We start from the raw sequence: 14947 nt of genomic DNA, 5'->3' as shown, positions 1-14947 counted from the left end.
GAACAGCTGAAACTTTTCTTTGTGGACTTTTTTTATTATTATTTTGAACATTTCACACCCTGAAAGTATTTGACCTATTTATAACAGATTTGGCTCAGAATAATTTGAATGAAGAACGAGTTAGAAGTAACTTAATGACCCAAATACTTTTTTTTTTAAAACCACTCATCTCATTTCAGACTGCATATGAAAAACAATCAATATGACAGTCATTCCATTTTTAACTGCCTTCCTGAGGGATGTAGGACAAGCATAATGGTATCAGAGCTTCGAGCTTAGTCTGGGAGAAGCGGATGAGTCACTGAAGACAGGACAGCCCCACAGTCGTAACCTGCTGACCCCTCCGTCCGGAGCGATGACCAGGCGTATGTGAGACACTGTGCCACACTGCAGCGCCGCGTCTCCGGAGTAGAAATGTCTATGGTGAGGCTTGAGCTGTGGAGAAAAGACGAGAATCAGACAACGGGTGAGTCACCCAAAGGAAACAGGAAATGGAAAATGTGGACTTAACACTTAGGGAAACCATTTTTTTTTTTTTCACTTGATAAATTGAGGCTGGTTGGCATTACATGGCTATAAACAGAACTGTGATTGTACGTGGACTGGACAAGGGAGAAGAAAAAGGATCACAGTGGGCGTCAGAGACCTCCGTAATGAGAAACGGACCTTTATACTGCGTCACTATACTAGCATTTACGACACAGTCACATACAGGTGAACAATGGGGAAAAAAACATATTATGGTCAGTATTTTTGGTCGGCTGTGGACCAGTTAGGGTTGTGCTGTACTTTTTGGGCAGGTAGTAGAAGTCTCCATTTGGGTCCTTCATCACTGCTCCACTTCTTCCTCACAAAGTGTTCCTCTTCCTCAGGGGTCAAAGTGCAGGCCTCGATTTTACAGGAATCAGGGAAATTTCCTGAGGGCAGAGGTAGATATATGAAAAAAAAAAAGAGCTAAAATGTAAGCTAAGCTGAAGTGGCAGACAGTTCTCTCTCCAGGCATTGTGAGGAACTGTTGTTAAAATAGGGTTGGAAATGGGGTTTATTAATGTCATTAATCAAACTGTCTGTTTAAGGAAACATTTGCATTTTTTATGGTACAGCATTTTTTTTTTTTTTTAACGTAAACAGCTGGGTTCTGATGCGCTTCGCTGACTATGAGGGCAAAGCCTGAGCATGCTAACATTAGCGTCATTAGCCGGAAGGAATGGAAGTACATTTGGCAGAGATCTGAACATGATCAAAATCTTGAAACACAGCTATCAGATTCAGTGGAGTATATCAAACTTCCATTTTGAGTAAGGGTGTCGGAATCCAGTCCTGGGGGATGAAAGGTCCTTCTGCTTTTTGTTTTCTGTTTTTGTACCTGGAAAACAGGTGTGTGTGTGCTCTTCAGCCAATGTGATTGGTTGCCATGAAAAACAGTAGGACCTTGGCCCTCGGGGACTGGGCCCCAACACCCCTGATTTAGAGAGGTGCTTTAAGGTAAGAACACAGCGATACAAGATTGAAAGATGTCAAATCTTTCTTTTAAATCTAAAGTACAGCTTCAAGTTGTGGGTTAGTGACATTAATACTAGCAGGACAGAGGGGCAGTTTGACAATTTGTGTCTGTACCTCTGTACCTTTAAAATGATTGGTGTCAACCTCAATGTGACTGATTATACCAGGATGCCCGAGTCTAAAGACTGCCCACTCGTAGCCTGGCACCTGCAGAATACCCATCTCATCCAGCTGAAAAAAAGTAGATGATGGCATCGTAAAATGACCTACTGAGATAGACTACATTCCCATTCTCATAGCCGGACATCTGCAGAATACTCTTCTCACATCCAGCTGAAAAAAGCAGGGTGTGACATCATACGATGACGTACTGAGACCACATCTCTCATGATAAACCAAGACTGGCTTTTACTTTTAAGACTTTGGGTCGATCCAGGCGTCTTGCTGTCTCCCAGCCGTCTCCCATGTTGTCAGCTCTGCCCAAGCCTAGGAAGAGAAATTTAGAAACAAGGTACCCACAGATACTGAGTAACATCATTAAAGATTCATTAATTATAAGATTGTGTTACAATCTCTTATCTTAGTAAATCTGTGCCTGCAAGAACTAGCTTTTGTGTTAATTTAACTCTGTATGAACTGAATGAACTTATTGTAAGTCTCTCTCGAACAAAAGCACCTGCTAAATTAGCACATTTAAAGAGAATATAAAATGCTAAATGAGCAGTGAATTGTCAGTATTTTCTCATAATGGCCTCCAATCTTAACCTAAAAGTCATCAAAAGGGCTTTTTACTTATTCATTTGGCTGCAGTGTAGTGTGCACTCAGGGGGGAAGTAATATACACAGTAAACAATGAGCTCTGGGATGATGCCCAGTCTCCTCCGTGAGCCTGCCATCTTGGACTGAAACCAGAGAGTCACATTGTCTTTGATGGATTCCCTAAAAGGCCCACTTAGCTTAAGATAGCACTTACTTTAGCCTCTGTATCAATCATCTGTAACAGAATTGTATTGGAGTAGTGGTTGTGTGGGGGATGAGGGCGGAGCCTGCAGGGAAGGTGATGTCACGCACCAATCATGTTGCGCGGGTGACCAAAGTGGGCGTCGCTGTAGCCTAAACACACCCCTCCATTGACCAGAGCAATGAGGTCAACTGGATCCTGACTGGACACACCAGGCCAGTCTTTCTGCCCCACTCCATACACTCTCAGTCTTGCAATGCCACCATCTGAAACAAACAGAAACAAACAGAACACGCTCTTTTAAAGAAGGCAACACAGACCCCTTAACCTTCATCACCTCATTCTGTTTCAAACAGGTCTCAAATACGTCTCTTCATGAATCAGGAGATTAATTGCCTATTATCAAAGCAAATCTTTATAACATGCACCAAACACTAATACAGTTCTCTAACCTCACAACAAAGCTTTGCAACTTTCACCAGTAAACAAGTAATGTAATTAATAGTAGCCTCAATGAGAAATCTAAATCAGTGAATGAGGACTCTATGATGACTTAAGTAATGTCTAATGATATTTACACTTATGATGAATATGTTTTGTTTGAACCATTTGCCTGTACTTTAACAGTTACGTTGGTGTGTTTGTGGGAGTGTGTGGTGATACCTGGGAACATGTTTAAACGGAGATGGGTGAATCTGCGAGGTGAGGTCACAGTGAAGTAATTATGACAGGAGTCAGAGTATCCAGGCTTCAGCTCTGTCACTGGCACAAGCTCCTCCCACATCTCTGACTTCAGCTGTCAGTCACAAAAGCTAAGTTCACTGATTGGTCCTCTATGACCAGAGGGGGCCTTACAGAGGCATAGGGTTAGATTTACCAGTTTTGCAATAGTTTCAGTTTTGTTCTTGTGGGGGGTTTTTTAGCCTCAGGAAAGTAAAAATCAAAAATCATCAACATGTCTTGAATAACTTAATTTCACCCTAATGAATGAATTATTTCTCCTTTACATCTGACATCTCATTTTCAGGATTTCATTTTAATACTATTACATAGACATCAATGTGGTAGCACTCAGCAGGCTTCATAAATGGAGGTACCTTTGCTACTGATTCAAACTGGTCCTCAGTGGCAGCCATGCCTGTGCGGTCTCCCTCCAGCGTGAAAGGAGGAATCTCATCTGATTAAACAGATCCCACAAGAAGCCACATGGATCAGATAAGAGAACAAAAGTCTCTCCAATATTACTGGTTATCCGTAAATTCAATATAAAGTTGCAATTACATGACGTAATATGATATGATTTGACTTCTAGGGGCAGTTAGGATTAAGATCAGACCAGGATAAGGCACCACTCACGGACAGCACCACATCCAACTCCTAATCCACCACAGCACCAGCAGTAAAGGAGGACACAGTGATCTACAGCTCTGTAACTACACTGTCATTATCACGAAGCAATCACGCAGTGTAGTTGACACAGACCACTGAAAGTGCCTGTGCTAGAGATGGAGATCTTTGCTCTTTAAGTAGTCTTGTACTGTATATCCACAGAGAGAGAGAGAGAGAGAGAGAGAGAGCTGCTGTTTGGCCTCAGCGCTTGGCGTGAAACACTGAAGGTGAGGTGGTGTGTGCAACGTCTTAAAACGAGTTCTCTTTGGCCTGAGTATTTCAAACCAATTCAACTTTCAGAAGCTAGAGTCTTGGTTTTGGATCTATCTATCTATCTATCTATCTATCTATCTATCTATCTATCTATCTATCTATCTATCTATCTGTCTGTCTGTCTGTCTGTGGGGAAGTCTTTAGCCTCCTTGGTCATTCACACCTACCCAGACAGGCAGCCTGTATGGAGGCAGAAGGGGCGTGGTTTCCTGTGAAAAAGGAGGTGTCCACATCAAAGCCGTGAACGACCCCAGGCACTCCCAGCTGAACAATGCACCAGTCGTGGCCTGAGACACGTGAGATAGGGCGAGAGTCTTCTATTACATATACCTATTTCTCTGCATCATCATTGAATTACAGGACAGCTCTGTCAAAGATATTACAAACAATCTCCCTAACCTAAGTCAAGAGAAAAAAAGAAAGAAAAGAAAAACAGCAAAGCAGTACCTAAGAGTAAAAGTGAATCTCCAAAACATTATCTCTGATTTTCACTCTTGATGGAAGGAGTCAAAGGCAAGTTTTGAATGTCAGATTAGCATCACAGAAATGAGATTGTAATTGCAGTCTGTTGGAGAAATCTCCTCTATTCATTTTTAGTCATGATCTTCTCCTGCTGGATAAGTGTCAGAATCCTTTGAGGAGGAATGCCACTGACTAGTGTCCTGACGTCATTAAACTGCAACCCAGAGTTTATACTCTAGGTGGCACTACAAGCATTAACATAAGGTATCTCTAACTGTTGGATAGCAGAATAGTAGATCACCATCACTCTAACTGTAAAGGGAAGCCTTGTCTTTGTTCAGCCATTCTGTGAGCTTGTAATCTGAGTCTCTGAAGGCCAAGTGTGGGTATATGTTTGGTAAACATCTGAGCTGAGACAGCACATTGGAGCAGTATTGTAACAGGTTTAAAAAGATGGAGGGTTTTACTTAAGGCTCTCTATCAGTTCTCTCAGCAGGCTTACAAATTTTTAATTTTGTCTCAGATCTGAGCCCAGATCTGCTGCTCAAAGTCTGGACTCCTACCGTTTTTCTACCTCGCTAGATAAACAGAGAGGCTGACTCCTGCGAGTGAAGCAGGTGTGTACGTTCCAGCCAATCAGAGGCTTGTAGCGGTCGAAAAACAAAATCTTTAAGGGTCTATGGACCCGAGGGCTTTGGGTTATGCACCGCTGTTTACTAAAACAGTTTGAAAAGCTAGTTTTGTTTTTTTCCCCCTTCGGATCGGAGTTCTACCTGGAATTCTCTTTCTCCTCGTCTCCCATCCGTCCATCCATTTGCCAAATTGAGTGAAAGCTGAAGCTATGAACTGCGGCGGCTCTCTCTTCAAACCACACACAAAAGCATCGACAATAACAGGGAAAACATTAACGGTATATTAATTCTATACATGATGCATTTACGCTGACTGTATGCTAGAGTATTATACATGTGTATCTCCCATGTCAATTATACCTTTAAGAGATTGGAAGCTGGAGCAAACCACTCATCCGTCGCAAAAATCACCTGGTGTGATGAATGTTCATAATGTTTATATATCAGCTCAGCACAACTGTCTCACTGTAGAAATGTGAATTCACATTCAAAGCAATAAAGCTCAAGGTGTAATCTTTCAACGCTACAGAATTACTGTACACTACTGATCATTTCCCACAACTGCGGTTTTCACCTTTCCACCGGCTGTCTCACACGCCAGGTTGTTGAACTGGAGAAAGTCCGGGTGACCGGTTGAGACCTTTAAGATGGATCTCTGAGCCATTTGCCTTACAGACGAGTAACTGCTTCTATATTCTATTATAGATGCATAACTGATTCTATCAGCTCTTTAAAATTCTACATTCCACACGCATGGACTGGTACCACGAAACCACCCGGGCTTCCCTGGTCTTCTCTCTAGACTAAAAACTTGAGCACAATGCACAGTGTGCTAAAGCAAAGTTCACCCCTCCCTCCAACCATGAAGTCAGTGACTCTAAAGTTTAAAGTTCATCAAAGCTGTAAGTACTCAGTCTCTCACAGTTGTTCTCCGATTGTGTTGGTAACGACAGCCACACTGTTTACACAGGTTAACTCCCATGCAAACGGCTGTTTCTGTCAGTTTCTGTTAAGTGACAGAAGGGGGTATGGACATGAACTAAGGTTATATCTTTTGCAAAGTCAAAGCTGTCCAAGAGGGTACTGCCTGAAGCAACACCGTCACTGACGGTGACGAACCAGTCCCATACCAAAAAAGTCAAAGATGTGTCAAAGATAAAATCTTGCACAACACTGGCCATTCAGCGGAGAACACCCTTCATTCATTTAAATTCATAACTAACAAGCACTCTCAACATCTCATTCCAAATGTTTTCAATACTGCTGAACTCTTACACTCTCAAAAGCGTAATTCTTTTACATTTTTCAGAAGTAGGTTTAATCAATGGCAGATTAGTTACTGTTTCATGCAAAGGAAAACACGAAAAGAAAGACACGAGATGATGGATGTGACAGTAAACAAATTTATTTTGTCATCTGTACTTTACAGCTGGAATTCTGGGAATTCAAATACAACATCTTTGCCTGTCAGCTTCTTATAGACTCCAGAGAAGGTCTCCACCTGCAAAATTGAAAAATCGAGATTAATAAATTCGTCCAACGAACTTTAGAAACTGGTCATTTGACATTGAGCTGAAATCACAATTAATCCATGTTTACAAAAAGAAGGGCTAATTCATATCCTTAAGTATCCACCATAATCAATCTCTACCCTACCCTAAACACATCTCTAAAAGTTTGAGTGTGCACTGCATGGTTTACCTCCCCAGTAACGGCCCTAAGGGCTCTGGAAAGATGTAGGAATATACAGGACGCCGTCCACACCAGCCGAGGGCCGGGGACTGACTTATTCTCCAACGGCGTGGAACGGGACTATACGTCATGGCACTGAATGTGCTACGCTCCCATACGCCACACGGACAGAGCCTTGTGAGTGCCTGCTCACAGGGTATCCACGTTGGGGTTTAGTGGGAAACAGGGACAGAGCGAACAGCGCGCTCACCTTGTGTTCCACGTTGTTTTGCTGTGCCTTGTCGAGGTGGACCTTGATGAGCCGGCTACTGTCCTGTTTCACACGGATCCTCTTGCCAACAATCTCGCTGGGGAAGACCAGGTCTTCAAGGATGGCGTCGTGCACGGAAGTGAGAGTTCGGCTGAGAAAGAATAACCACGTTAATCATTACTCCAAATCCAGCATTTGTGACTGTAACAGAATCGGTCATTTAACTGATCTGATAAAACTGACACATTTTAGTTTGTTCTTTAAAGCTGTGCACTGCATGGTTTACCTCCCCAGTAACAGCCCTAAGGGCTCTGGAAAGATGTAGGAATATACAGGACGCCGTCCACACCAGCCGGAGGCCGGGGACTGACTTATTCTCCAACGGCGTGGAACGGGACTATACGTCATGGCACTGAATGTGCTACGCTCCCATACGCCACACGGACAGAGCCTTGTGAGTGCCTGCTCACAGGGTATCCACGTTGGGGTTGGTAACATTGCAAACTATAGTGCACTACCACATTTCTGTACTCTAAAGCTCCAGGCCCCCAGTACTAGAAAGAGGAAACCATAAGGGTCAAGTAACCAAGTGACTGAATCACACCTACTGCATGCAAACTGACTGTAGGACAAGAGTTCAGACTCACCTTCTGGGACGCTTCTGCTTGTTCTTCGTGCGGCTTTTCCTTGTGGGTTTGGGCAGAATTCTCCTCTGTAACAAAATAAATAAATGAAAATGACTTGCTTTGCACTTCTACCGCCAACACAGTCTATGCAAAGCAGCTGTGATGTGCACTGCATGGTTTACCTCCCCAGTAACGGCCCTAAGGGCTCTGGAAAGATGTAGGAATATACAGGACGCCGTCCACACCAGCCGGAGGTCGGGGACTGACTTATTCTCCAACGGCGTGGAACGGGACTATACGTCATGGCACTGAATGTGCTACGCTCCCATACGCCACACGGACAGAGCCTTGTGAGTGCCTGCTCACAGGGTATCCACGTTGGGATTTTTCTTTGCTACTCCTGATTTAAAATGTAGAGCTTCTAAAGGTCCACAGCTGGAGCCCTCAATTCAGTTCAAACTAAACACAAGGCATGTAACTGCAGTCCATGCTTACTTATACCAGCATGTAAATTTAATGACCAACAGACTGAGACCAAGGACCGGCGAAGAAACATCAAGACCGTAAGGGGTGGTCTGTAGCTTTCTTCCCCGTGATGTTTTTTTTTTCTTTCTTTTAAACTGAACAGAATGTTTTACCCAGTCCACACTACTCCTTTTCTTGTTACTTTAATTCACGTTCATTAAAAAAAAAAAAATAGCAGGGTGGTAGCCATATGGAGCTTCACCTACAACCTTTTTCAATACAATATTACCGACCTGTTACCCAAGCACTGTCCTAACAGGAGGTAAGTCATCTTACTCGAACAGAGCAGTACAGTGAGAATTTGACGCCGCCAGCGGTTGGCTGGTGGGAGCTCTTACCTGTGCGATGAACACCACGTGCTTTCCGCTGAATTTCTTTTCCAGCTCACGCACGAGCCGCACCTGGATCTTCTGGAAGGACTTAAGCTGAGGCACCGGCACAAAGATGATGATGGCTTTCCTGCTGCCACCAACCTCAATTTCCTGAAAACGACACGCAGAGGATGCCATGGGTTAACCTGAGAGGAAGCCATAATTCTACCACAAACTGCTACCCGAGGACGTCCACCGAATGCGTGCGTTTTTGACCAGACGATACACAAGTTATACTGCCAAATGAACTCAACCTAAATAAATCTAAACTCTGTCTAAATGTGCACTGCATGGTTTACCTCCCCAGTAACAGCCCTAAGGGCTCTGGAAAGATGTAGGAATATACAGGACGCCGTCCACACCAGCCGGAGGCCGGGGACTGACTTATTCTCCAACGGCGTGGAACGGGACTATACGTCATGGCACTGAATGTGCTACGCTCCCATACGCCACACGGACAGAGCCTTGTGAGTGCCTGCTCACAGGGTATCCACGTTGGGATTCAATGAACTGATCACATGCACGTCTTAAACACAACCCGAGTATGCATACAGCTGTCTACAAAAGACCAGACTTAAAAAAAAAAGAAAACCCCAGCTTACTTTTGCAGCGGTGATGTTCAGCTCCCGCAACTGAGCCTTCAAATCAGAGTTCATCTCCAGCTCCAGGAGAGCCTGTAATAGAAAGCACGTACCACAACGGTCGTTATGGATCAGAAAGCACACCAAATCAACTCAGTGAGGACGAGCACGCGGTCACCACACCAGGCAGTAATACGCTTAAAACATCGTTTCGCTACTCGGTTAAATATCACAATGTGGTGTTGTGTCTTACCTGGGAAATGCCAGACTCAAACTCGTCAGGCTTTTCGCCATTTGGCTTCACAATTTTCGCGCTGCTGCTGAACATGGCCTATGTCTGCAAGAGACAAAAGTGACCGGTCATTTAGCCGTCAAGAAACCGCGGGCAAGAAAATAGCTTTTTTTTTCCCCTAAAACGAAAGCATATTCACGGTATCCTGGTTACAATGGACGTCACATTTTACCATACATTAGCAAGGGCCCGTCAGTTAGCTACAACACACGTTAGCTTGTCAACTAATATTTATATGCATTAAAGCGTCTATTAAATTCCCTTATCGATACGAAACAAAAATACACCAAAACTATTGGCAAATAACTTGACGCTACGGTGTGCGTTTGATTCACATGAGAAATCAAGTCCGTAGAGTGTCTAATACTGATAACCGAGGCTAGCCTGGTGACCACCGAGTGTTCCCGCTAACTTACCAACCGATATAATTCTCTCTGACTGCATGTGACAGTCTGGAAAGACGTACTGAAAACACTTTTAGAAGTGTCTAACTGATGTAAACCTCTTCCATTACGGCACCACATGGGCCTGCAAGACGCTCCTTCCAATTCCTCCATTGAGAACTACTCACGGCTGCTACCCTTCCTCTAAGTCTTTGATATACCTCTTTAACAAAGCCATCCACAACTCTGATTGTAATTATCTAATGTATCCCCATATCTTAATAACATATTGTCACAAAAACAGAACATATTACCCAAGTAAAAGACATTTTTAAAGGAAAAGTCGAATGCCGATCACATTCTACTGACCTACCTCTATCAACGACGGCCTGGGAAGAGGCCGTGATCTCGCGAGACGCGAGTAAGAATGTAAGTTGGTCTGATGCATCATGGGAAAGGAGAAGGAAGGGTAACCGTTTTTCAGTCCTCCAGCCAGCAGGGAACGCCCTGTCCACATAAATACATTCGCGTAACTTGTCAAAGCATGAGGAAATGCTGAAAAAAAGAAAAGAAAAAACGAATTCTGAAAATAGCATGCAAGAAAACTTGTAATTCCCCTTTGCTGTGCTATTAAACCACCCATTTGACCATTAACCTGGGAGTGAAAGACGGGTGTTATCTTGCTTGCGGTGAAAGTAGGTTTGTTAATCGATAATCGAAATCCTAATAACAAGCATCTTTGAAAGTTATCACAGCGAAACTAAACACAAACATTCAGTGATGGCCACAGTAGCTGTTGTGGTGGGTTGAACAGATGTAATGTTCCGATTGCCAGGGCTTTTTAGTGTGGTACGGAGAGCACTTTGCAGCAGTGCAGACGAGATGGGAAAGAAAGGCAGATTTTTCTACGCCGTGAGGAAAGGACTCAAACCCGGAGTTTACAATTCGTGGTGAGTAATGTAACTGGCCAGTCTCATTTTTCAAACACCGGTAATTGTGTTTATGGAGCCGTTACACCACTGTCGCAATTTTCAACTCTTTCTTAAAGGGACGAATGCAAATCTCAAGTTGACAAGTTCCCATGTGCAGTTTATAAAAAGTTCGCTTCTGAAGAGGATGCCTGGTCATTCGTGAGGAGCCAGGCCGCTGTACTTCCCTCTACACCAGCTGAGGGTAAAGAAGGCCTGACTCGACGGAATTGAATATTCATTTATTTGTCTAAAGTTCTCTCTGCTTCTCTTAATGACTACATCAATTAAATATGTCCTCGTGTCTTAAATCTCACCGGCCACAATTTCTTCTCTACAACCTTTCTGGCCTTGCCTTACAAATGCTACATTTCAACACGTTTTTGGGTGTAGATATTACGTCACGATAAATCGTCGAGTCTTTGCCTCTCCCTAGAATGTCCTCACATCATCGAGCATCATTCAAATTTACCTGAAATTTGTGTACCTGTGCCGATTGGAGTTAAACGACGGCACGAGACGGAAGAATATGATGCAACCACCGTAAAACGAGTAAAATCCCAAAAAAGCGACTCCGGAGCCTCCAACAGTGATGGGTTCACTTACATGGGTAAGCAAAATGATTGTATGGGACGGATGTTGTTAAGTTTCTCGTGCGGTCTTTTAAAATTAAATTTTATGGATCGCAACCGCTTTCACAGGCGATGCTGTGGTGGTGTACACTGACGGCTGCTGCACGGGCAACGGCAGAGACGGCGCGCGGGCTGGAATAGGGGTATACTGGGGACAAGATCATCCTCTGTAAGTCACGAATTCTTGTTATTTCAATCACAGCAAAAAAAAATAAAAAATTGCACTATTTATACTGATAAAGAACGCCACAAAGCGATAATTTAGCAAATATTCAACGGTGTTTTGATAGTGCTGATGTTGGCCGTTTGTGGGGGAAACTGTTAAAAAAAACAAAAACAAAAAACAATTTTCTGTTTGACAGAAACGTGGCTGAAAGGCTGCAAGGGAGACAGACCAACCAGAGAGCAGAGCTTCAGGTAAGGCATCTGTATCCCTCACTCTCACCCAGTCTGGAGACCTGAGCTTTAAGTACCATATAAATGTGTATTCAGCCAGTAGATGTTTGATCAGTTACTCTACAGTTCTCTGCTTTCTGCCACTGATCCCGGTGCTGTTTTATACCTGTGCACACAGGCGGCGTGCAAGGCTCTTGAACAGGCCAGGGAGATGAACATAAAGAAACTAGCTCTGTACACGGACAGCATGTTCACCATTAACGGTATGTGTATCGGCCACTTTCTTGGCTTTGATAAATTTGTCTCTGCACTGTTTTGTTTTGTTTTTGTTTGTTTGTGATGTCTCTGAGAGAAATTCAGTGGAAAGACAGGGTGACTCCTCCTCACAGTAATGAGACGCTGAACGTGTCAGGAGCCGGGAAGGATTTGTGGCTGCCTCAGCGCTTAAGTAGACGGTTCAGACTTAAGTTTGTGAGCTTCATTCCAGCACAAATGAAGTTTGTCATAAGGCTGTTGGTCATTAACCTCACAAATGATTGATTCGTTTAGATCAGAGCTGCCACAACTTCCAGCTGTTGTTGTCCTTGAGGTCTGTAAGGGTTTCTTTAAGCCAGACACAGCCTGTTTCTGATTGGCCCTGGTTTAGAATGCTGGAAGACCTGTGCAGATGTCGAGTTCATTTTTCTGTGTGCAGGTATCACAAAGTGGGTGAAAACCTGGAAAACCAGTGGCTGGAGGCTAAAAAGTGGAGGTCAGGTGACCAACAAAGAGGACTTTCAGAAACTGGACAAACTCAATGAAGAAGTTGAGGTCGTGTGGGTAAGCATCGGTTTTTTTTTTTTGCTTAAAGTAACTGTTTAAACTGTGAAAAGGACTAATTCCCTCAAAATTTTTGTCATAAAGTTGATTTGCCATGCTTCATTGCTCCTCAGTCAAAGATGCCAAACTTGTAAGAAAACATGTCATTGAGACCTTGAATTTCACCAGCCATTGAAAGATTACATAAATCTCATTGAAATCCCTTTTTGAATTAAGTCAAACATTTACAAGTGATACTACATTCTCATTCTTGTAATAAATAAAGTTAAAGAAACTTGGTTCTCTGGAACTTTTTTCCCATCCATGCAGTTCAAGTGATACTGTAATTGTTACAGGGTGGACCGATATGCATTTTTCAGGACCGATACCGATATCGATATCTAATGGCTTGGTATATAACCGATATATGACACATGAGGAGTTATCTTCATATCCCAAATGATGGGTAGATAGAGAGCTGGACATAAAATTTGTGTGATGTTGTAAACTCACCTTATCTATCTCTGATTGTCGCCTTTGTGATTCTCATGCAACTGCAGGCAAAGTGTAAACACAGCCAATACTACCATGTAATAACAATGCACGTATAGTCGGGCCACATGAAAAAGGTGTTGAGAGAGATGTGGAACTGCTGTATGGGTGTAAAAGCCTCTGCTGTCGATTTGGTCTCCAGCTTCACATCCCGGGACACTCGGGTTACAGGGGAAACGAGGAGGCCGACCGGCTGTCCAGAGAGGGAGCGGCAAAGCCACTGCACTAAAACCCAGAGGAGAAAAGAGCTGTGCTTGGCACGTGGAAGTCAGGCCTTCTGCATGTCCTGGCACAACACGGATAAAACCGTGCTGCCTGGAGCTGCTAAACTCAAAACGCACAGTGAAACAAGCAATCTGCACTTTTTTTCTTTCTCTCTTTCTTTCTTTCTTTCTTTCTTTCTTTCTTTCTTTCTTTCTATGTGGAGAGATGTAGTGTCATATTCTATAGTTTTTAATGAAAGAATAACACTGTATTGGATTTATCTTTCATGTGAAAAATCAAGGTTGAATGTTTTATTTGCTGGTTCACTCCAGTTGCTTGCCAATAAATCTGTTTTGTTTTTTTATAAATAAGGGTCATGTCATTCTCTGTTTCCCGTGTTTGTCTTTAATGAGTTCAAGACCTTGCAGGTGTTTGATTTAAACTGCAGAGGGCGCTGCAGCTCAGGCATCAGATTGCACAGCCTGATTTGGAAGGGGCTGATAGGAAACTAGAATGAATCAATCTTAATCTTTAATGAAATATTGTTTACTTCTGCCATGTTGGACTTTCATAAGCATGAGGGTTTGTTTGTCATACTTGACGAATTTCATCAAAACAGCTCAAAACACCGTGCAAAATACCCAGCGTTCCATATTACACAGATTCTCAGTTGTACAGTTTAGTATTTTCACAGACATATCTGTAAAGCTAATCCAAATGACAATACACTGAGGCATTTTAAAGAATGATTTTCTTTATTAGCTGTGGGAATACTTGTGTTTACTGATTGGTTTATGTGTTGTTTTTTTTTTTTTTGTTTATTTATTTTTTTGGTGTGGGTTTCTCATGGGATGTAGCTGCAGAGGAGTATGTTTGTTTGCAGCATGCTGGAGATAATCTGAGTGTGGGCTGGTTATCTTCAGCGAAGAAGCCCTCACGACTGCTTTTCTTTTTTATTTTTTCCCCAGCTCTCCTCAGTAAGCTAGCGTCTAGACAGCGTGAACCAACGTGTGGGTAAAAATACTGATAGGTCTTAGCGGCAGGCAGAGTGAGAGAGAGAGAGAGAGAGAAACAGCATCCTCCATTTGAAAGATCCTCTTGTATAACCTGTAAGGTCACAGACTTGCTGTGTCCCACTCTGACCTCCCTGACCCGAGCCCGGCTTGCTCGAATGCGCTGTAAAAACGTGAAACTCTGCAGACGAGACGAGGTGAAGTGATGCCTGTGCTTTAGAGAGAAAGAGAGACAGGAGAAGGGTGACCCTCGGTGACTTCAGAGAAACCAGGAGCGTTCGCCAGAGACTAAATTCAGACGTCATGTGCACTGCACGTGAACATCCCAGATGTAGTTTTAGAGGAGAATTCCAGTCCAGCTTCCCTCGGCTCCATTTGACCTCAAGAAGTCTGAACCGGGAGTCTTAACTGGAATATACTGGTATTTAGTTCACTCTCACCTGG

The 14947-nt window shown here is 43.3% G+C and overlaps 3 protein-coding genes and 4 non-coding genes across 8 annotated transcripts; 1 reads left to right on the top strand and 6 right to left on the bottom strand.

Moving 5' to 3' along the window:
• Positions 1-13: 13 nt before the first annotated feature.
• On the bottom strand, positions 14-6016 carry allc (allantoicase). The gene is made up of 11 exons (XM_030771017.1): positions 5795-6016; positions 5581-5631; positions 5362-5449; positions 4294-4413; positions 3562-3641; positions 3128-3260; positions 2575-2730; positions 1916-1989; positions 1626-1734; positions 790-917; positions 14-435 (listed from the first exon to the last, which is right to left on the bottom strand). The coding sequence occupies exons 1-11, from the start codon at positions 5882-5884 to the stop codon at positions 262-264; spliced, it is 1203 nt and encodes a 400-aa protein (XP_030626877.1). The 5' UTR covers positions 5885-6016; the 3' UTR covers positions 14-261.
• A 589-nt stretch (positions 6017-6605) lies between these two features.
• rps7 (ribosomal protein S7) lies at positions 6606-10366 on the bottom strand. 2 transcript variants are annotated; one of them, XM_030770541.1, is made up of 7 exons: positions 10314-10366; positions 9521-9602; positions 9287-9361; positions 8652-8795; positions 7810-7874; positions 7163-7313; positions 6606-6721 (listed from the first exon to the last, which is right to left on the bottom strand). In XM_030770541.1, exons 2-7 carry the CDS (start codon positions 9557-9559, stop codon positions 6644-6646), a joined length of 552 nt encoding a protein of 183 aa, XP_030626401.1. In that variant the 5' UTR covers positions 9560-9602; positions 10314-10366; the 3' UTR covers positions 6606-6643. The 2 variants fall into 2 exon arrangements, with proteins under 2 accessions (XP_030626401.1, XP_030626400.1); XM_030770540.1 differs by having other exon boundaries at positions 9287-9358; positions 9519-9602; positions 10314-10362.
• Positions 6900-7121, bottom strand: LOC115811000 (small nucleolar RNA SNORA73 family). Its single transcript, XR_004025261.1, has one exon. It is a non-coding gene; the product is annotated as a small nucleolar RNA SNORA73 family (small nucleolar RNA).
• Positions 7427-7648, bottom strand: LOC115810998 (small nucleolar RNA SNORA73 family). Its single transcript, XR_004025259.1, has one exon. It is a non-coding gene; the product is annotated as a small nucleolar RNA SNORA73 family (small nucleolar RNA).
• On the bottom strand, positions 7949-8170 carry LOC115810999 (small nucleolar RNA SNORA73 family). The gene has a single exon (XR_004025260.1). It is a non-coding gene; the product is annotated as a small nucleolar RNA SNORA73 family (small nucleolar RNA).
• On the bottom strand, positions 8962-9183 carry LOC115810997 (small nucleolar RNA SNORA73 family). Its single transcript, XR_004025258.1, has one exon. It is a non-coding gene; the product is annotated as a small nucleolar RNA SNORA73 family (small nucleolar RNA).
• Positions 10367-10759: 393 nt separating the features above from the next.
• On the top strand, positions 10760-13621 carry rnaseh1 (ribonuclease H1). The gene is made up of 8 exons (XM_030770539.1): positions 10760-10890; positions 10989-11140; positions 11396-11518; positions 11610-11709; positions 11903-11957; positions 12115-12199; positions 12631-12755; positions 13429-13621. The coding sequence occupies exons 1-8, from the start codon at positions 10760-10762 to the stop codon at positions 13513-13515; spliced, it is 858 nt and encodes a 285-aa protein (XP_030626399.1). The 3' UTR covers positions 13516-13621.
• Positions 13622-14947: the final 1326 nt, after the last annotated feature.

This window comes from Chanos chanos, chromosome 4 (assembly GCF_902362185.1).
Source record: "Chanos chanos chromosome 4, fChaCha1.1, whole genome shotgun sequence".
In the NCBI taxonomy this organism is placed as follows: Eukaryota; Metazoa; Chordata; class Actinopteri; order Gonorynchiformes; family Chanidae; genus Chanos; species Chanos chanos.
Note: the sequence above shows the minus strand (reverse complement) of the source record. Positions and strands in the feature narration are given on the sequence as shown.